This window comes from Pongo abelii, chromosome 5 (genome assembly GCF_028885655.2).
Source record: "Pongo abelii isolate AG06213 chromosome 5, NHGRI_mPonAbe1-v2.0_pri, whole genome shotgun sequence".
Classification (NCBI taxonomy): Eukaryota; Metazoa; Chordata; class Mammalia; order Primates; family Hominidae; genus Pongo; species Pongo abelii.
In genome coordinates, this window is record NC_071990.2 from 54383907 (window position 1) to 54406855 (window position 22949).

The 22949-nt window shown below is 38.9% G+C and overlaps 1 protein-coding gene across 1 annotated transcript in view; it reads left to right on the forward strand.

The window, feature by feature from the left end:
• LRRC1 (leucine rich repeat containing 1) overlaps positions 1 to 22949 on the forward strand; it is a 128771-nt gene that overhangs the window by 70150 nt on the left and 35672 nt on the right. Inside the window, exons 3-4 of the mRNA XM_002817017.6 lie at positions 13581 to 13659; positions 17484 to 17573. Of these exons, the coding sequence (XP_002817063.1) occupies positions 13581 to 13659; positions 17484 to 17573 (169 nt within the window). The remainder of the gene's footprint in view (positions 1 to 13580; positions 13660 to 17483; positions 17574 to 22949) is intronic.

Below are 22949 nucleotides of genomic sequence, written 5' to 3' on the forward strand. Positions count from 1 at the left end.
ATGGGACAGTTCGTGGAGTAGTTTTATTTGTGAGGGTACTATTTGTTTATGCCATATTATTTTTTGTTTGTCTCTGATTTGTTTTAACATCAGTGATGTGGCAGTGAGGGTACTGTCTTTAAATTCTTGATTGCTTATGCAGTTACATGTTTTTTAAATCTAATATTGGATACTAATGACAGAGAACTTACTTAATGACACAGTCTTTCTTTTTTTTGAGACAGAGTCTTGCTTTGTCACCAGGCTGGAGTACAGTGGCGTGATCTCGGCTCACTGCAACCTCTACCTCCCCGGATCACGTGATTCTTTTGCCTCAGCCTCCTGAGTAGCTGGGACTACAGGCACGCGCCACCATGCCCAGCTAATTTTTGTATTTTTCGTAGAGATGGGGTTTCACCATGTTGGCCAGGATGCTCTCAATCTCCTGACCTTGTGATTCGCCTGCTTCAGCCTCCCAAAGTGCTGGGATTACAGGCATGAGCCACCGCGCTTGGCTAAGACTCAGTTCTTTCTATATTGACAGAGGTCTTGATATTTCCTTCCTCTGGTTTGAGTGTGTCCAGGTTGAGAGGAGACCAAGAAAGCATATGCCCCAGGCCTTACCAGTTGGTATGAAAAGTGACCCACATGTAAAAACCATCCTGGGCCACTTGGGGAAGGTTGCCTTCCTCTCCCTTCTTATAATCCTATACATTTGCCTACTTTACCAAGTTATAAAGTACATTCTCACTTTACCTCTCAGTAGACTTGTGAGGTGGATAAGACAGAGATTCCAGATCCCTTTCACAAGGAAACAGAAGCCCAAAGTGGTTGAAGTTTGCCTGTATTTAATGAAGATGCTGGCTGTGGAGTCAGTCTTGATTCCAGTCCGTGTGGGATTAGTCAGTACGTGTTGTCGAATGCCTGCCAAGGCCCCACACTGTGGCGATGGTGGGGCACAGTAGAGAACGATACAGGTCTGGTTCCTGACCTAGTGGAGGATACAGCTAGTGGGAAAGTTATTGAATAGATTTTATAGATAATCACTGCTGAGAAAAATGCTTCAAACAAGGAGTATTGGGCACCGTGGAAGGCCTCATTATTTGGGGGGATTCATGGAAGATTTAACTGAAAATGTAAGATACTATATTGCCTTTTTGTTAGTGCTACATTAAGTAAGAAATAATTATGAAACATTTTAACGCTGTGTACTGAAATACTAAGTTTGTAATCCAAAATTGATAAAGATTATTCATACTAAAGAATTAAATAGGGTTAGATTTTTAAAGTTTTTGTTACTTTGATTTTTTAAATTATGTATCTTGAAAATGAATCTTAGTTTGGCCAGTTTAATCTGAAGAATTAGGTAAAGAAAAAATTTAAATCTACCCTAAGTCAGATCAGATGATGCACTTCCTCTCTGGTTCCCTTAGACTGAGCTGCTGAAGATTCAGAGACAGCGTTATCCTTGGCTTTGGCAGGTGGCACGCGTCTCTTCACTCTCACTTGTTATTTTCAGAGGCAAGATGTCTTCGTGGTCAAGATCGTGGGTCAGGTCTGAGATGGCATAGGGCCAAATCCTGGCCTTCCCACTTACCAGCTGTGTAAACTTGGACAAGGCCCTTACCCATTTGGTGCCTCAGTTTGCTGATTCAGAGAATGGAGATGATAGTAATAGTACCTCCTTAACGTTTTTGTGAAGGTTTAAATGAATTCATTTGTGCAAAGTGTTTAGAATTGTGCCTCACACTTAGTAGGTGCTCAGTAAAGTTCTGCCACTGCAGTTTTATGATCAGGGTGGTAAAGGGCCCTCTGAGTGCAGTGAGGCTGGAACCAGGAGAAAGAAATTGGTCTATGCCTGGGCTGAATTCAGAACTGTAGTAATGTTTATATTGCTAAACTACAGATTTCATGTTTTTATTTCTAAAGTATGACTATAAATCTCACTGATTCAAAGCAATTCTAATTCAGAAATAATGACAGCTTAGAGTGGGGACAGAATTAAAGGTTAGCTTAAGAAAGTTGTAGGAAAAAGATTAATTTTACAATCATTCTTAGACATTTTATAAATATCAAATTTTTATGCTTTTATTCTTGATGTATGTAGAACAAGCCCAATTTAAATTAATGAAAAGTATGATTAATTTATTTTTATTTTTATTATTATTATTTTTTAACCAGGAGTGGTGGCACACGCCTGTAATCCCAAACACTTTAGGAGACTTAGGCGGGAGGATTGCTTGAGCCCAGGAGTTTGAGACCAGCCAGGGCAAGATAGTGAGACCCTGTTTCTACAAAACATTTTAAAATTAGCTGGGCATGGTGGCGTGCACCTGTAGTCCCAGCTAGTTGAGGGCTGAGGTGGGAGGATTATTGGAGCCTGGAGATCAAGGCTGCAGTGAGCCAAGATTGCACCACTGCATTCTAGCCTGGGCAACAAAACGAGACCCTGTCTTACCAAAAAAACAAAAACAAAAACAAAAACCAAAAAAAAAATTTTTTTTTGTTTCACCTTATGTAAAAGCTTGAACTCAGTGTTGGCATGTAGTAATTTTGGGTTACATTCCTTAATGAGTAGATGAAAATCTCATTAATAGTACTAAGTATTATTAGTATACTAACTATATAATAATAAGTATTTCTAGTACTTTAAGGTATATAGATGGTTATTTAGGGTTTAATCATTATTGCTTCTCAAATAGTTAAAACTAGCAAAAACCCTCTAAATGTTATTTCTATTGGTAATGCTACTGTTTTTTTTTGAGACGGAGTTTCACTCTGTGCCTTAGGCTGGAGTACAGTGGCCTGATCTTGGCTCACGGCAACCTCTGCCTCCCGCGCTTAAGCGATTCTCCTGCCTCAGCTTCCCGAGAAGTAGCTGGGATTACAGGCATGCATCACGACGCCCAGCTAATTTTTGTATTTTTAGTAGAGATGGGGTTTCCCCATGTTGGCCCAGGCTGGTCTCGAACTGCTGACCTCAAGTGATCTGCCTGCCTTGGCATCCCAAAGTGCAGGTATTACAGAGGTGAGCCACTGTGCCCAGCCAATATGATGCTACTCTTCAAATTATTTGGCCTTGAATGGAAAACAGCGGTCATCTCTTTTGATCCCCTCACATAGTGTCCTAGTGTGCCATTTATTTTACTCCCCTTCATCCTGCTTAGGTTGTAAGTTGGAGGTGTGAGTATCATCTTTTTTATAGGAGAGGGAACTCCTTTTCTAGCAGATTAATTGTAAACAGATCAAGCTGGCATATGATAATCTGCTGTCAAGAGATCTTTCCAGCCTTCTCTCCAGATACTCTCATTTTGATACCCTGTTGTTCAGACAGACTGTACCATCATTCCCTAGGAATCACCCTCTCATCACTGTGCATGAAATATCACATTCATGCCTGTGCTTCTCCTTTGCTCTTATTTATTTGATTCAAAGCATAGCAGGGTCCTTCTTTGTCTAGCTTCCTCCCTTCTCAACTCCTGCAGCACTTACATTATGATATACTAGCATTATTTAAAAATACTTGTCAATGATCTGTTTTACAGGTAAGGAAATTGAGGCACAGATAAGTAGTTTACCCAGGGGCGCAAACCTAATAAGTGCAGAAAACTGGTGTAGATATTGCCCTTATGGCTGTTCGGATTTGATGGAGGATAAATTGAATACAGAGAGAGACCATTTAAGAGGCTACTGTCATCATCTGGTAGATTGGGGCCTGAACTAGGTTGATAATAATAGGAGTGGACAGAAAAAGATGGACAGGAAAAATAATTAGAGAATACCAAAAGGATTTGGAAATTGGTTGTGAGTGTCAAAGAGGGGGATGGTGGGGTCTGGGGGAAATACTCAAATTACAATTTTTAATGGGGTATTGTGGGCAGGCTAGACCTCATTGAGAAGCAGATTTTTTTTTTCTTCATACATTTAGTTTTAAACCTCACATTTGTCCCCAGCAGAACATTTGGGAATCAATTAAAAGTGATTTCAGCTGGGAATAACCTGCAAGCTGTATAGTCTCTCTTGTAAGAGATCTGGCACTAAGCGGTTTTCAGTGGTAAAATAGAGATACTGTATACCACATGAAAGAACAATGTTCTGATACAGTCTTCGTTGCATATATTTTCTCATCCATTCCTTCAGGACCTATCGGCTGCGTACAGCAATATGCTTAATACTGTGTGGGCTCTGGAGAAACTGCAACTGACAAGGCCACCATGATCTCTCTTCCCAGGGACCTTAGAGTTTAGTAAGGGAGATTTACCATCATCAAACAATTAGTTAATTAAAACTGTAACAGATCTTACAAAGGTGAAGCCCAAGGAACTTGAGAGCTGGAGAACCCAATCTAATCTTGGAGTTCAAGGAAAGTGCCCCTGAGGATTTGACATGTTAGCTGAGTATTTCAGGGTAAGCAACATGCATAAAGCAAACCAGCAATCAAGACTCTTTAACCCACACTATTGCTTTTCTTGTCTAAAGTTTTTATTTTACAGGCAAATACATTCAAAAGGTCAAGCTAGGAACATGCATGTGATGGAAAGAAGTGGTGTCGGGAGTCAGGAGACTTGTGTTCTGTTTACTGTCTGCTACTTTGTGCATACAAGCAATTTAACCTGGAGAGAGAATTCACCTTCCTATAAACCAGACCTGTAGGTCAGCTATGTCTGGACTTAGTCCAGCTGTGTTCTCTGGCAATTGTTTATGTTATCCTCTGATCGCTGAATTCCAGACCAGCTCGACCAGAATTTCTTACAGCCACCATTCATGTGATTTCTCGGTTGGCCCATCTTCTCAGGTCTCAGTGATGCTTCTGTTACTCTGAGTAATATTAAAGCCTTCTACCTAACAGACATACCTTTCGTCTTTACCCTGTGCTTCTTTGAGTTTTGTTTTTCGTTGATAGAGTAGTAAGCCACTGTAAAATTTATATTTTAATGTGTGGCTTCATCCTCTTCCTCAGTACTTGTGAGACACCTCTTTTCAAATTTTTCTTTCTCAGTGCTGTAATTTATTAGGAGGTATCTTTTTTAGTTTTATCTTTAATGGACACATAATTGTACATATTTATGAAGTGCAGTGTTTTTGATACATTTATACAGTGCATAGTGATCAAATCAGGGTAGTTAGCATATTTGTGACCTCAACATTTATAATTTCTTTGTGGTGATGTTGTTCAAAATCTTCTCTTTTAGTTATTTTGAATTTAATAGATTATTGTTTATTCTAGTTACCATGCATACTGTGGAATGGAACACTAGAACTTATTCCTCTTATCTTACTGTAACTTTATACCTGTCAACTTTTTTCCCATCCCCTCCACCCCACTACCCTTCCTAGGCTCTCTTAATCACTATTCAACTTGCTACTTCTATGAGATCAACTTCTTTAGATTACACATATGAGTGAGATTATGTGATATTTGTCTTTCCGAGTCTGACTTATTTCACTTAAATAATGTCCTCCAGGCTCATCTGTGTTGTCTCAAATGACATGATTTCATCCTTTTTTATGGCTGAATAGTACATTGTGTGAAATACACACATTTTCTTTATCCATTCATCTGTTGAGGGACACTTAGGTTGATTCCGTATCTTGACTCTTGTGAATAATGCTGTGGTAAACATGGGAGTGCAGATATATCTTTGATATGCTAATTTCATATCCTTTAGATATGTATCTGGTAGTGGGATTGCTGGATCATATGGTAGTTCCATTTTGAATTTTTTGAGGAACCGCCATAGTTTTTCATAATGGCTGTACTTATTTACATTCCCATCAGCAGTGTGTAAGAGGTCCCTTTTCTCTGCATCCTTGCCGGTATTTGTTATTTTTTGTCTTTTTGATAATAGCTATAATAACTGGGGTGAGATGATATCTCATTGTGGTTTTGATTTGCATTTCCCGTGTGATTGGTAATGCTGGGCATTTTTTTCGTGTACTTGTTAGCCATTTGTATGTCTTCTTTTGAGAAATGTCATTCAGATGAGATCTTATGTTCATTTTTAAAAATCAAATTTTTCTCTTTTGCTGTTGAGTTTTTTCTGTATTCTGGATATTAACAATCCCTTGTCAGATGCGTAGTTTGCAAATATTTTCTGTCATTTTGTAGGTTGTCTCTTTATTCTGTTGAGTCTTTGCTGTGAAGAAGATTTTTAGTTTGATAAAATCCCATCTGTCTGTTTGTTTTGTTTTGTTTTGTTTTGTTTTGTTTTTTGAGACGGAGTTTTGCTCTTGTTGCCCAGGCTTGGGTGCAGTGTTGTGATCTCAGCTCACTGCAACCCCTGCCTTCCAGGTTCAAGCGATTCTCCCGCCTCAACCTCCTGAGTAGCTGGGATTACAGGCAAGTGCCACCATGCCCAGCTAATTTTTGTATTTTTAGTGGAGATGGGGTTTCGCCATGTTAGCCAGGCTGGTCTCAAACTCCTGAACTCAGGTGATCTGCCCGCCTTGGCTTCCCAAGGTGCTGGGATTACAGGTATGAGCTACCGCACCTGGCCTGTTTTTTGCTTTTGTTGCCTGTGCTTTTGAGGTCTTGTCCAAAGAAATCCTTGCCCAGACCAATGCCATGAAGCATTTCTCCTGTTTTCCTTTGGTAGTTGTATAGTTTCAGGTCTTACATTTAAGGCTTTAACCCATTTTGAGTCAATTTTTATATGTGGTGAGAGATAGGGATCTCGTTTCATTCTTCTGCATGTGGATATCCAGTTTTTCCAGCACACCCAATATGTGTTTTTGGCACCTTTGTTGAAAATCAGTTGGCTGTAAATGAGTGGATTTATTTCTGTTTTTTTAAAAAAATTTTTATTTCCATCGGTTTTTGGGGAACAGGTGGTATTTGGTTACATAAGTTCTTCAGTGGTGATTTGTGAGATTTTGGTTCAACCATCAACCAAGCAGTATACACTGAATCCAATTTGTAGTGAGTGGATTTATTTCTGGGTTCTCTATTCTATTTCACTGGTCTATGTATCAGTTTCTATGCTAGTACCATACTGTTTTGGTTACTATTGCTTTGTAGTATAGTAATTTACATTCTCACCAACAGTGTATAAGAATTTCCTTTTCTTTGTATCCTTTTGAAGTCAGGTAGTATGTTGCTTCCAGCTTTGTTCTTTTTCTTTAGCATTACTTTGGCTTTTTGGGGTCTTTTGTGGTTCAGTAAGAATTAGAGGATTGTTTTTTCTATTTCTATGAAGAATATCAGTGGTATTTTGACAGCAATTGCATTGCATTGAATCTATAGATTGCTTTGGGTAGTATAGACACTTTTAACAATTTTCTTTTCTTTTTTTTTTTTTTTTTTTTTTTTTTTGGAGACAGAGTCTTGCTCTGTCATTCAACCTGGAGTTCAGTGGTGCATTCTTGGATCACTGCAACCTCGGCCTCCCACATTCAAGCAATTCTCCTCCCCCGGCCTCCAGAGTAGGTAGGATTACAGGCATGCGCCGCTGCGCCTGGCTAATTTTTGTATTTTTAGTAGAGATGGAGTTTCACCATGTTGGCCAATCTGGTCTCGAAATCCTGACCTCAAGTGATCTGCCTGCTTCGACCTCCCAAAGTGCTGGGATTGCAGGTGTAAGCCACCATGCCTGGCCACAATGTTAATTCTTCTAACCCGTAAGCACAGTATATCTTTCCATTTATTTGTATCCTCTTCGATTTTTTTCATCAGTGTTTTATAGTTTTCATTGTAGAGATTTTTTACCTATTTGGTTAAATTTATTCTTAGGCATTTTATTTTTTGTAGCTATTATAAATTGGATTGATTTTTTAAAATTTCTTTTTTAGGTAGTTCACGCTTGATGTATAGAAATGCTACTGATTTTTCTTTTTTTTTCTTTTTTTTTTTTTAATTGAGATGGAGTCTCACTCTGTCACCCAGGCTACAGTGCAGTGGTGCGATCTTGCAAGCTCCACCTCCCAGGTTCACGCCATTCTCCTGCTGCAGCCTCCCGAGTAACTGGGACCACAGGTATCCGCCACCATGCCCAGCTAATTTTTTTTTTTTTTTTTTTTGTATTTTTAGTGGAGACAGGGTTTCACTGCACTAGCCAGGATGGTCTTGATCTCCTGACCCCGTGATCCGCCCACCTCGGCCTCCCAAAGCGCTGGGACCACAGGCACGAGCCACCATGCCCGGCCGGGAAATGCTACTGATTTTTCTATGTTGATTTTGTATCCTGTAAGTTTATTGAGTTTATTTACTAGTTCTCATGGGTTTTTTATGGAGTCTTTACGGTTTTCTATATGTAAAATTATGTCATCTGCAAACAAGGACAATTTAGCTTCTGCTTTTCCAGTTTGGATGCCCTTTATTCCTTTCTCTTGCCTAATCTCTCTGGGCAGGACTTTCAGTACTATGTTGAATAAAAGTGGTGAGAGTAGATATTCTTGTCTTGTCTAGATCTTAGGAAAAAAGCTTTCAACTTTTCTTCATTCCATATGAAGTTCATTGTGGGTTTGTCATAAGTGGCCTTTATTGTGCTGAGATAATGAGGCATCTCTTTTCTCAGCCTTATAGACTGCTCCTCAGAACCAGAAATAGCGACAAGAAGAGAGACTATCATGGAGTATTCAGGCTGACCAGCACTTTTCAGACCATGGCAAGCCAAGCATGGCGCGGCCTTGCTTGCCTGAACAGCGATGCTTATCCTGTAATGAATTTGCTTGTTTATTCTTAAGCATGGCAATGCCATGACTTGAACATGGGAGGGCCAGCACTCAGTGAAATAGACCTGTAGTGATGGATGAGTCACTTCATCTCTCTGAGCCTTAGTGTCCATTTTGTATAATGAAAATTAAAATAATTTATTTAGAGGAGATTAAATAAGATAATGTTTATAAAAGGGCTACAGCTGAATTTGTACTAGGGGTCCACAAATGTTCATGGGTTTTAAAAATCTGTTCCAGATTGAACTATAGATTTGACAGCTGTATATATATATTATATATTAGCGAAAAACAAACACTATGGTCCTACTTTCACAAATAAGCTATTATATTTATGCTATTACTTTCATAAATAAGTGATTATATTTATATAAACTAGGACCATAGTGTTTGTTTTTCACTACCTCATTTGACCATGCAAGGCAGAAAATAGTGTGAGGAAAATGTTAGCATAGATCCAAATGTTTTACACTTTTAAATTTGAACTAAAATCTTTCATGTAGCATCTGATTATTGTGAGGTTGTTGGAGCAAGACATCCATTTTTTCCTTTAATTCTCCCTTTTCCCTACCACCCACAATTTAGAAATATTAAGTGTATTTTGGCTCAGATTGCATGAGTCAGACTGGTGGAAGAAACAGCAAGAACCAGGAGAAATCTTTCTATTTTAGCCGTTCTCAATGTTAATACGTCCAAAATAAATGAATTTTTGAAGTTAAATGCTGCAGACTAACCTTTTAAAGGCCTAAAAGCTATAATCTCAAGTTATGTATCAAGAAAGGAATTTAAAATAGCAACTTTGGTCATTTAAAAATCACAGTATTTAAAGGCCAGTAAATATGGGGGAAGATATTCAGCTGCAATAGTCATAAAAAGAATACAAAATAAAATGTTGCCATACTATTTTAGCAATACAATTGGCATTTTTTAAAATGTAAAAGAAAGAAAAGAGGAGGAGAGATGTTGAATACGGCATCTTGTACAGGCTGATGAAAGTATAAGTGGGCATAAGTTGCTGCTCGCAAAAGCAATTTAACAATATTTTTCAAGCTCTGTAGAGATGTTAATGCCTTTGACACAGTAATTCTACTTCTGGGAACATAGCCTAAGGAAACAATCAGGAATGCACATAAATATAACATCAGGAACTTTGAAACAACCTAAATGCCCAACAATGGAGGATTGATTAAATGAAGTATGAAAATATATACAATGTCCTTTTCTGCCATTAAGAACAGCAAACTACTTGGAAAAATAATGATAGGAGAAAAAAGCTTGTAAAGTAATGTGAAGTGCAAAAAACAAATTATCATGAACTTAGTATTGTGAAATATAATCTATTTATACACATATTCTGTGTGTGTGTATATGTGTGTGCACACGTGTGTGTATGACAAGTAAAAAAAAAAAAATCACAATAAAAGATTACCTCTAGGTGATGAGAGTGTTGGTGGTGTTTATTTTCTTCTTTGTATATTTTCCAAATATTTATGTTTGTAATCAGAAAAAAAAAATCATAATTTAAAAGTACACTACTTTAGAATACCTGGTACTGATACCACCACATGAAAATATAAGGAAAAGAAAGTCTAATGGTAATTACAACAGAATGCCATCAGTGCTTTTGATAGAGTGATGGGACTTGATGGTGGTAGTTGTGGTTTTTGTTATTTTATTATTTAAATGATTTGTTAAATAACTGTACATATGTATGGGTACATAGTGATGCTTTGATACATATAATGTACTGTGATCAGACCAAGGTAATTAGCATACTCATCTAAAGCATTTATCATTTCTTTGTGTTAGGAACTTTCGATATCCTCCTTTTACCCATTTGAAACTATATATTATTGTTAACTGTAGTCATCTTACAGTGCTATACAACAGCAGTTCTCAACTTTTTTGGCACCATGGACTGGTTTTATGGAAGACAGTTGTATTAGTCCATTTTCACACTGCAGATAAAGACATATCCGAGACTGGGCAATTTAAGACAGAAAGGGGTTTAATTTGACTCACAGTTCCATCTGACTAGGGAGGCCTCACAATCATGGTGGAAGACAAGGGAGAGCAAGTCACATCTTATGTGGATGGTGGCAGGCAAAGAGAGCTTGTGCAGGGAAACTCCCCCTTATAATAACTATCAGATCTTGTGAGACTTACTAGCATGAGAATAGCTCAGAAAGACCTGCCCTCATGATTCAGTTACCTCCTACTGGGTCCCTCCCACAATACATGGGAATTCAAGATGAGATTTGGGTGGGGACACAGCCAAACCATATCATTCTGCCCCTGGCCCCTCCCAAATCTCATGTCCTCACATTTCAAAACCAAGCATGCCTTCCCAACAGTCCCCCAAACTCTTAACTCATTTCAGCATTAACTCAAAAGTCCACAGTCCAAATCTCATCCAAAACAAGGCAAGTCCCTTCCATCTATGAGCCTGTAAAATCGAAAGCAAGTTAGTTACTTCCTAGATACAATGGCAGTACAGGCATTGAATAAATACAGCCATTCCAAATGGGAGACATTGGCCAAAACAAAGGAGCTACAGGCCCCATACAAGTCCAAAATCCAGCAGGGCAGTCAAATCTTAAAGCTCCAAAATGATCTCCTTTGACTCTATGTCTCACATCCAGGTCATGCTGATGCAAGAGGTATGTTCCCACGGTCTTGGACAGCTCTCTGCCCCTGTGGCTTTGCAGGGTATAGCCCCTTACCTGGCTGCTTTCACGGGCTGGCCTTGACTGTCTGGTGGCTTTTCCAGGTGCACGGTGCCAGCTGTTGGTGGATCTACCATTCTGGGGTCTGGAGAATGACGGCCCTCTTCTCGCAGTTCCACTAGGCACTGCCCCAGTAGGGACTCTGTGTGGGGGCTCCAACCTCACATTTCCTTTCTGTACTGCCCTAGCAGAGGTTTCCCACGAGGGCCTTGCCCCTGAAGCAAACTTTTGCCTGGGCATCCAGGCATTTCCATACATCTTCTGAAATCTAGGCAGAGGTTCCCAAACCTCAATTCTTGATTTCTGTGCACCCGCAGGCTCAACCCTATGTGGAAGCTGCCAAGGTTTGGGGCTTCCACCCTCCGAAGCAACAGCCCAAGCTATACTTTGGCCCCTTTTAGTCAGAGCTGGAGTGGCTGGGATGCAGCGCACCAGGTCCCTAGACTGCACACAACATGGGGACCCTGGACCGGGCCCAGGAAACAATTTTCTCCTAGGCCTCTGGGCCTGTGATAGGAGGGGCTGCCATGAAGACCTTTGACATGCCCTGGAGACATTTTTGTCATTGTCTTGGGGATTAACATTCAGCTTCTCGTTACTTATGCAGGTTTCTTCAGCCAGCTTGAATTTCTTCTCAGAAAATGTTTTTTTTTTTTCTATCACATTGTCAGCCTGTAAATTTCCCAAATTTTATGCTCTGCTTCCCTTATAAACTGAATGCCTTTAACAGCACCCAAGTCACCTCTTGAATGTTTTGCTGCTTAGAAATTTCTTTCACCAGATACCTAAATCATCCCTCTCAAGTTCAAAGTTCCACAAATCTCTAGGGCAGGGGCAAAATGCTGCCACTCTCTTTGCTAAAATATAACAAGTCACCTTTGCTCTAGTTCCCAACAAGTTCCTCATCTCCCACCTCAGCCTGGACTTTATTGTCCATATTGCTATCAGGCTTTTGGTCAAAGCCATTCAACAAATCTCTAGGAAGTTCCAAACTTTCCCAGGTTTTCCTGTCTTCTGAGCCCTCCAGACTGCACCAGCCTCCACCTGTGAACCGGTTTCAAAGTTGCTTCCACATTTTTGGGTATCTTTTCAGCAGCACCCCACTCCACTGGTACCAGTTTACTCTGTTAGTCTGTTTTCATGCTGCTGATAAAGACATACCAGAGACTGGGCAATTTACAAAAGAAAGAGGTTTAATGGACTTACAGTTCCACGTGGCTAGGGAGGCCTCACAATCACGGTGGAAGGCAAGGAGAAGCAAGTCACATCTTATGTGGATGACGGCAGGCAAAGAGAGCTTATGCAGGAAAACTCCCCCTTATAATAACCATCAGATCTCGTGAAACTTACTGTCATGAGAATAGCACAGGAAAGACCTGCCCCTGTGATTCAATTACCTCCTACTGGGTCCCTCCCACAACACATGGGAGTTCAAGATGAGATTTGGGTGGGGACACAACCAGATCATATGAGCAGTTTTTCCACAGACCAGTGTTGGGAATGGTTCTGGGACAAATCAAGCTCATTACATTTACTGTGCACTTTATTTCTATTATTATTACATTGTAATATATAATGAATTAATTATACAACTCACCATAAGGTAGATTCAGTGGGAGCCCTGAGCTTGTTTTCCTGCAACTGGACAGTCCCATCTGGGGGTGATGAGAAACAGATCATCAGGCATTAGATTCTCATAAGGAGCACACAACCTAGATCCCTCGCATGGGCAGTTGACAATAGGGCTCATGCTCTTATGAGAATCTAATGTGGGCGCTGATCTGACAGGAGGTGGAGCTCAGGCAGTAATGCAAGTGGTGTGAAGTGGCTATAAATATGGATGAAGCTTCGCTCACCCACCCGCCGCTCACCTCCTGCTGTGCATCCCAGTTCCTCACAGGTACTGGTTCGTAGCTCAGGGATTGGGGACCCCTGCCATAGAACACTAGAACTTATTCCTCCTTTAGCTATAATTTTGTCAGAGATTTGATGTTTTTAATATTTTTCTTTAATGTGCTTCTGTTGAGAATATATCTTATATTAGGAAAGCAAATATAAATGTATTAAAATACTTTATAAGTCTAGGTCATGTTTGAATGGAGGTAGGAATTTCCAGATATTCTCTTGTGAGTGTGATCCATCTTGAGAATGATGAAAAGTGTTAATAATGGTGGCAAATTATAGACATTTTCTCTACTCCTACAGAGATTCCTGAAATTCCAGAAAGCATTTCATTCTGTAAAGCACTGCAGGTAGCTGACTTCAGCGGAAACCCACTTACTAGGTAAGCTTTCTGCTTACTTTTCTATCTGTAGTAGTAAGGATATCTTTTTTGAGAGCCAAGCAAAGAACAGTCAGGTTAACCATCTTGGAGGTTCCTCGATGGATCACTGTCTTTATCAAGGATGGTTGACTTTCACAGATATTTCTTTATAAATAGCCCTGTACAATGAAAGGCATACTATTCTATTGATAGAAACCTCAAAGTATGTTATAGGGATAAGGTGCAGCACAGCGAAGTGTACAAAACAGGATGAGGAGTGCATTTCTGAATCAATGTGAAGAGTTGTAGTGCAACCTCCGCCTCCCGGGTTCAAGTGATTCTCCTGCCTCAGCCTCCTGAATAGCTGGGACTACAGGCACCCGCCACCACGCCTGGCTAATTTTTGTATTTTTAGTAGAGATGGGGTTTCACCATATTGGCCAGGATGATCTTGATCTCCTGACCTCGTGATCCACCCACCTCAGCCTTCCAAAGTGCTGGGATTACAGGCCGGAGCCACCTCGCCCAGCCGTACTATCTTTTTGTCTCAACTTTCCCTCTAACTCTGCATTAAAAAACAAACAAACAAACAAAACCAAAAAACCCGTATCAACATCACTATTTCCTTAGCAATAGCTGTGAGGATTTCTTTTTTTTTTTCCCCCTGCAAATAAAGCCACTGTGTCAGTTTTACTACTTATTCCAGCTTTACCCTTCCTGGTATGACACAGTCTGTTGCCGAGGCATGGCTGAGTGGCATTGCTGTGAGCTGTTCCTTATGGCTCCTGGCTTAGTCGTGAGTCCACTCACCATGGGCTTCCAGGCATCTTGTTACTAGCATAACTGAATTGTGCCCACGTGCAATGCAGAGATAGCCCTTGGGCGTCTGTTTTAGATGTCTCTTTGGGCCAGGTGGGTCCATTTATAAGATTTCTCAAGAATCTGAGAGGAACCTCAGAAGAAATGCACTCTTCCCTTCTTTTCTGTCTTTTTTCTTTTGATCTAGGAAAAGTAAGATTAAACTAAAATTTCTGAGTCATCTCACCCACTTCAAAATTGCTTGGGACTTCTTGGGTATGGAGTGCTGGAGAATGCACTATTTAGTTTTATTTCTCCAATACCTTCTTATTGCCAATAAATAAATGTTTCTTTTTAAAACTTTCTGCTTATCCTTCTTTGAATTGTGGTGATTAAGTTACATGTAACATTTATTACTGAAAAATAGAAATCTAGTAAGCTATACCCTAATAGCTTTCTTACTTATCACTGTCCCTCCAACCTTATCCTCTTTCCCCACCATCTTCCATTCAACTGTCTCTTTTCTTAAAACCTTTCTATAGCTCCCATCTCTATAAGATAAAGTCAGAGCTCCTCCATGTGCTATGTGAGCCTCTTCTTGACCCTCCATCTGACTTTGGTGTGTCTCTCCATCTTCACTGACCTCAGTTGCCTGTGCTGGATGTCAGTCTCTGCTGTAATATAAAGTGCTTCTAGTTAGCTCATTTCATGCCTCTGTCTTCTTCACAGTTACAAACTTTTCACCTTCCTTAAGTTGCAGTTTGAGCATCACACGTTTTCCGAAAGACTTTCCCAATTACTACCCACAGGCCCCTCCTCTGGGTTCCCGTAAAGCTCTCTGTGCACTTTTTTCATAACACTTGGAATTTACCCTTAAGTTATTTCTCTGACCAAGACTCCCTGACTAACCTAAGGAAGTTACTTGAATTCCTCTATTATTTATTATTGTGTCTTCAATGCTACTGTCATTCCTGGAATGGAGTAAGTGCTCAATAAATGTTTGTTGAACTGGACTAAGCTTAAGGCAGCCTACAGGGTTTGGCAAGCTGGGCAATACTCATTATGTTGCTGTTAGGTTTTTTTTAACCATTCAGTTGTGTATTCCTTTTTTCTATTTCTTTGATGTTCCTTTTCTAATGTCTGCTGACATTTGACTTTAGTATTATTTCAGTGCTCTCTCAACTGGAACACACCTAGCTTATGTGAGGCTTTACTGTTTTGTTTGTTTGTTTTAATTCTGGCTTTCTCTTCGGCAGGTTTCTTAAAGTAAAGCCATTTTAATTTGGCAGGTGTGCTGTTTTTTAAGAATTAAGATGATATCTGTGAGTTGAAGGGACCTTAAAAATGATTTAGTTTGGCTTGCTTATTTTATAGCTAAAGAAACTGAGGCACATGTAGGTTAAATTACCTTTCAAGATCATACAGCTAATGAGTGGGAAGCTCGCACTGCAGTTCATTTCTCCTAACCTTGGGTCTGTACTTCCTTATCACATCTAATTTAGCCCTTAGGTTAACAGCCAGTAAAAAAGCACCTATTTAAATCAGCTATTTAAAACTATGTTTTTCTTATGTTTAAGAACATCTTAGCTAGTTTTTAAATTATAAAATGATATATACTTTCTGATTAAATTAAACTCAGGCAAAACAGATAAGTTGCATCTTTTGAATTATAAGTAAAAATCTTACCTCTGTTACCTGTTCCTCAGAACAAATTCCAGTGATTATAAATATTCCAGTTAATACTCTGATCTTGTGGGTCTGGATTTGGTTTTGAAGTTTGGAATTAACCTGTATTAAATATCAAACATAATGTTATGTAGGCCTTTTTTTAAAGGAACCTAGAAAGATAAAAGTGGAAGATTCTAATCTAGAGACCATCACTAAAGCCAGAAATCTCTCCCTCACTGAAAAAAAGTGATACTTAAATGTTCTGTTGTCTTTATTAGCAGATTTATGTTTAATAACCTTCAGCATTTTAGATGCAATGAGATCCTTTGCCTTTAGTTAGGTTTTCCTTCCCTCCCTAAATATGGAAACCATAGAAATATTGAAACTAAACTTCCTTTGTAAATTTTAAATAATGATTTTGTTTTAAAGCCTTGTTATTCTGTAGACTTTAAGGGACATATAAAAAATATCCCTTTGTGTAGAACATAGTAAAACATAAAATTATTTCAAGTGGTTGGCAACTTAAATAGAACTAAAAGAAAAATGTTAAGAAAGTAGCAGTTGTCGCGGTGGTTCACACCTGTAATCCCAGCACTTTGGGAGGCCAAGGCGGGTGGATCACTAGGTCAGGAGTTTGAGACCAGCCTGACCAACGTGGTGAAACCCCGTCTCTACTTAAAAATACAAAAATTAGCTGGGCGTGGTGGTGCATGCCTGTAATCCCAGCTACTCAGGAAGCTAAGGCAGGAGACTCGCTTGAACCTGGGAGGTGGAGGTTGCGGTGAGCCGAAATTGCGCCACTGCCCTCCAGCCTGGGTGACAGAGACTCCGTCTCAAAAAAAAAGGAAAGTAGCAATTGTCTGTCAGCGGATCAATAAGTCTTCCATAGCTTTCCCCTGGGTATTATAAACTACAGGAAGAAAAATCATGCAGTAGCTGTCCTGTGTTTTATTATAATCTCATGGGCTGATGAAATTTTCTCTTTAGTTTCTGCTAATCAATAAAGTATTTTTACTCTTAGGCACTTTTAGCTGCAGCAATAATTCATCATTTTCTTTCATAGAGTATTCAGTAGTCTCAACATTTTTTTGCCTTTATTCTTAGAGCTTGCATATCTGTCTACTTTATTTCTAGATCACCATAACAATGTGTTTATCATGCCCCTGTACATCTATTATGTATATGAAGTCTTTGTTTTTCCTTACAAGCGTCTTATATATAGGAAGACACGGCAAACATGCCATATTTAATGTCATTTTTAGGAGGTTATTTCAGTTAGCACATAGAATAAATCATTATATTTGTGCTTGGTATACACTATACATGAACTTTTCTTTTTTAACTTACAGCATTTTGTTTGTTTGTTTGTTTCATTTTAGGTTGCCAGAAAGCTTTCCTGAATTACAGAATTTAACATGTCTTTCTGTAAATGACATCTCACTGCAGTCTCTACCTGAAAATATTGGCAAGTAAGTTTTTTTGTGAAGTTTGGGTGGATCAGGGTGAAATGGGGTTGATATCATCAGCTCTAGCCTCCTTCCCTTTTAAAGCTCCTATTTGTCTACTCAGAAAGCCATTTACTCATTCTTTAATGTGACCTTCAAGAAAGATTATAGCCAGCCTCCTATGTTTTTGCATCTAATTGTCCTTAAATTTTATTGGTTAAAAAGGGTGCTGCTACTTGTTACTAGTAAAAACCCTAAATTGTTTGGAAGTGGTCTTTAAACTGATGTATGGCAAAGTAGTTAATTTAAGCCAAGTACTATGTGTCATGTAGGCGGTCAGTAAATACTGGTAGAAACAACCACTCAGTAATTTTAAACCATGCTGGAGAGCCAACAAACAACTCCATTAAAAACGAAAAGTATGTGCCCCTAAAGAACAGCTATGTCTGACAGTATTTGTGAACTGTGGATCCAAGAATAGGGAATGAGAATGGTGTATTTGGAGAGTGGGAGTGGAGCTGGGACAGGGAAGGAATGATATGGGCACATTCCATGTTGCCAGCTTAGAGGTTGTGGAGAACCTAGTCATGGCAAGAAATAGAATCCATTGAAGACAATGTATGCTGGTGAATAAATGTTCTGTTATACATTCCCACAGACGAACTAGTTGAATTATCTTTGCAGACTTTTTTCACTTTTTCAGGACATACAGTAGGTTAAATCAGGTTGATGCAGTAGCTCATGCTTAACCACTTAAAAATAAAAGTCTGACTTGTCTGCCCTAACCTGGTAGACCAGTGTTCCCTAGCATCATAAATGATTTTCCTTGTTTGTACCTGTCCTGCATAAGTTCTAAGACAGAACAGAAACTTGCTCTTTGAGAACCACAGTAAGCAGTTGAGCACAGTCTGACATGTCTGTTTTGCAAAAGTTCTCTTTCCAGAGGTTTATAAGAGTATTTGCAGAGAGCTTTTCCCTCTCCTTTTCATTCTCTTCAGGCAGAAGACAACTAGCTGACACCTGTTCAGCCAGCAAGTTGGTGTTTTTCTGAAATGTACACTGATGTTTTATCTTTATGCCATTAGACTTGCTAATTAAAAATTCTGCCCTTAAACTCTCAGGAGGAGAAGAAGGCAGGAAGCCAATACACTCTAGGTTTATGGTATCAGTTGCAGAGAAAACAGTGGTATTCTACTGTGAATTTCATGCATGTACAATTCACTTTTGCTGTATCAAGTGTCAGATATTTATAATGTAACAATTTTTATGCCGGGCATGGTGGCTCACACCTGTAATCCCAGCCTTTTGGGAGGCTGAGGTGGGAGGATTCCTTGAGCCCAGGAGTTCAAGACCAGCCTGGGCAACATGATGATAACCCATCTCCACAAAAACAAAAAAAAGTTAGCTGGGCCTGGTGGCCCAAGCCTGTAGTCCCAGCTACTTGGAAGGTTGAGGAGGAAGGATCACTTGAGCCCGGAAGGTTGAGGCTGCAGTGAGCCGTGATTGTGCCACTGAATTCCAGCCTGGGTGACAGAGCGAGACCCCATCCCCGCTTTGCCCCCCCCCTCCCCACACAAAAAATTCTTAAATATAGTAGCTGTTTAAACACCCAAACTAACACGGTCCTACTCTTGCTCCTCAGGATGTCTGGAGTTTAATTCCCTTGTTACCGTCCGTTCCATTCCTTCTTAGTCTACAGCTGCCTAGATGGTTCTCCTTTCTAGCCTCTGATTCCTACCCCTCTCCTTTTTTCCCATTTTGTGTCTTTTTAAAAAGTCCTAATGCTTGGAGGTAAAATATGTTATTAAACCAGAGTGTCCCTCTCACCCTCTACTGTACTATTTTAATGGAAAGTATTATTTTAGAATACATTTTTTACAATGTTCCTTATTATATATTTTCTGTTAGTATCTGTACCTGCTTTTGTCAATGTTCAAGGTTTTTTTGTTTTGTTTTGTTTGTAGACTTAATCAGCTTCTGTTACTATTATAGCATTGTGGATACTGATTGTTTACTGAATAAAATGCTACTTTGATCTTGAAATTAACTGATTCTTATTAGGTCACTTTGTGAAATTAAATGAAAAAGAGAGAGTTTTCTATTCTTGGTTGTTAGTAATTTTGTTACCATAGCAAGAAACTATGATTTCTTCCTCATGCATGCTCAAGTAATGGCCTGTTCCCACATACCAGAAAGAAACAATCAAAGAACAAATTCTTCCTTGGAGAAGATTGGGCATACCTGGTGTCCAAGACCTTGTGGAAAAGGCACTTGAAACAGTGAATCGTTGAGGAAATCTCATATATGCATAAGTGTACTACATTTAAAGCAAATTATTTGAAACTTGCAAGCTTTCCTCGTGGTTGCATTTAGTTAACCAATATTTAGTAACCAGTACAACTTCTTGGAGATGGAATTGTTTTGCATAGAAGACATACTGGTTTAATATTCCACAAAATTTGAAAGAACGTGGAATGGCCATTTGAATGCTTGATTCTTACGGTTACCTTTGTGGAGTCTGATGTGGAATCTTTACATAAATTACCTCTGTGGTCAGATGGGTAAACCACATTAGCATTGGCCTTTCAAGCTTCAGTGAAGATAGGACTTCATTTCTCCTCTTGGCACCTAGCACAGTAGTTGGCATTAAATGGGAAAGCTATGGATGTCTCAAGGACTTGGGCCTCCTCAGGATGGTCAGGGGTACTCAGACTAAGAGGGGAGGGCAAAAGTCTTTATATAGAGTGAGCAGACTTGCAATGCCTTGAACCTGGGGGCACCTGGACACATCTCTCCCATCATGTGTTTGGTTTGCCTATGGTCAGTTAATTTGAAGAAGTTTTTAGGAGTTGATGGCAGAGCTAGAACTGGACTACGGCTCTCCAGGTCCCAGTCCTGTGTTTTTTTACTACTCTACTCTGCCATTGCCATAGGACATTTAGTTCCTGGGGCCCTTATGGGCCCAGTAACTTTCTTTTAATACTCCTGGAAATATCTAACAGTTCATTAAGTAGGTCGAAACATCTTAATAAGTGTTTATGCCCTAATAACCTAGTAGCTGTTTGAAAAAAATTATACATATAAGTGGAAAGAATGCATATTTTTATTGCATTCTTAAATATTCCCAGTTATTTACAGTGAGTCCTCATATAACATCATCCATAGGTTCTTGAAAACTGCAACATCAAGTGAAACAAAGTATTATGAAGCCAAGTTTACCATAGGTTAATTGATATAAACAAGAGTTAAGTTACTATGGCATATTTCTGATCAGAAAAACATCATCAAACTTCCAAGCAAAAACCCAAAACACTTCTAATATTAAACATTGACATAAACATTTAAGAACATTTAAGAAACATTTAGGAAACATACATACATTTAAGAAACCTACATACATTTAAGAAAGGTTAATAAATACAGGTATAATTATTTACCTAATTTTTGGAGAACCAGTGAGGGATGGCAGTTATAATGGTGGTGGGTTAAATCAAGGAATAAATGTTTGCAAAGCAAAAATTTTAAGGAGCACTTCCTATGGTGCAGTTCAAAGACAGTCATGAATAGGGTAGGCTCGCTGATTATTTTTGTACTGCATCATTTATTTTTGTGCATTTGTATGATTTTCATACACTTTGTTAATTTTTATTTTACAGTAATTTGTATTCATTCATTCATTTTCCATCCCGCTTATTCCAGTTCAGGTGAATGTTAAAATTTTTTACCTGCCTTGTCCCTTTCCAAACTGGCTGGGGTGTTTCATTTAATGATTGAAATTTTACATCTTTCATCATGCCTTCCCCAATGATTGACAGGTGAAATAGATCCCAGACTTGCAGGTCATACTTCCCACACAATAAGCACTTTAGTCCTTTGTCTTTACACAGAAGTGTAGTTGTTCATTGTTTCATTTTATGTATATAACTGGTGTATGTACTGGGATCACCTTGTACTCTGATACTACAGGGACCTTGGTTGTCCAGTTCTCTTTGTGTCTGTACCTACCCTGGCATCATTCTCACATACTAAACAAATACACGTGACAAGGCACAGAGTATTGCCTCCTTTATTCCACTTGCTTCCAACATCACATCATAGGCAGTCAAGCTCAGGTTCTGGAAGATTTATGCTAGGACCACTTTAGCCTGTTGCTGCATTGTCACTTTTTTGGCCTAATGCGGTTGTACTCAATTTCTAGAAAAAGTTGTTTAAAAGAAGCAACTATTAAAAAAAAAACAGCTTCTGTTGCTCTAAAACCTTTCAAGAAAAAATAATAATTGTCTATTAATATTGCTTAATATCTCTGATGTAATATTAGGGAGACAATAAATTATTTTTAAAGAAACAAATGCTTTACCAAAAGAACTGGTAAGCTTCTTCCTTTTTAATAACATTTCTAACATTTATTTTCCTGCCTTTGTTGCCAGTAAGCTTAAAGCTAATTCTGATAACCAGTGAGAGCAGCTGTGTTGTTTTCTGTGTGATGAAGGGAGAGGTGATGCTGACAGTCTTGGTGGGGTAGGGACTCTTTGAGGTGCATACATTGTCTCATGACACCCTTCCTCCTGAGGCTAGCTTTACCCGTCCTGAGCTTTATTAGCTTCCTCTCTGAAATGGAGATAAGTGATCTGCCCAGGTGTGCATTGCTGGTGGGTGGTAGAGCTGGCATTTGAACTTAGTTTCTTCCTTGAAGATACTGTATTTTCTTTACTGCATGCTTCTCCTAATGAACACATTAGTGTCTCCCCTCTTTCATGGCCCTAGTGTTGTTTCATGAACCTTTTTGCATATTTGCAATTTTTAAAGACTTATTTAAATCCCCTTTAGAAAAAAGTTGTATAATTAAGTGAATGACTTTCTATGTCACTGCAGATGCCGGTTGGCATGAGAGAGCATGCAGTGGGGTCTTACTGAGTCGAGTTTCAAGTCTTGAACAGGATTTCAGAAAACTATCTGAATTAAAAAAAAATTGATATTTTAGATATGCCTTTAAAAAGTGCCTAGCGAACAATGGCTTTTTACTTTACTATCACTAAAAACACTTAGAAGAGTCCACTGGTAAGGCCAGGAAGGATAATTTTTGCTTTAAGGAGTTTTGAAATGTTGGTACAATGTGTAAATGAATTTGTCTTTCAAAAGAACATTTTAATACTGAAAATATTTTTCTTGGGATCAGTTATATCAGTTTCTACTCAAGCCACATACTTTGTGTTTTACTTTTTAAAAATGAGTTACTCTTCAGATGACATGATCTTATATAGAAAGAATCCTAAGGAATCTGCAAAAATTATTAGAGCTAATAAATTAATTCAGGAAGATGGCAGGATACAAGATTACAAAACAAAAATCAGTTATATTTTTATATATCAGCATTAAACAATTCTATTTACAAAACACGAA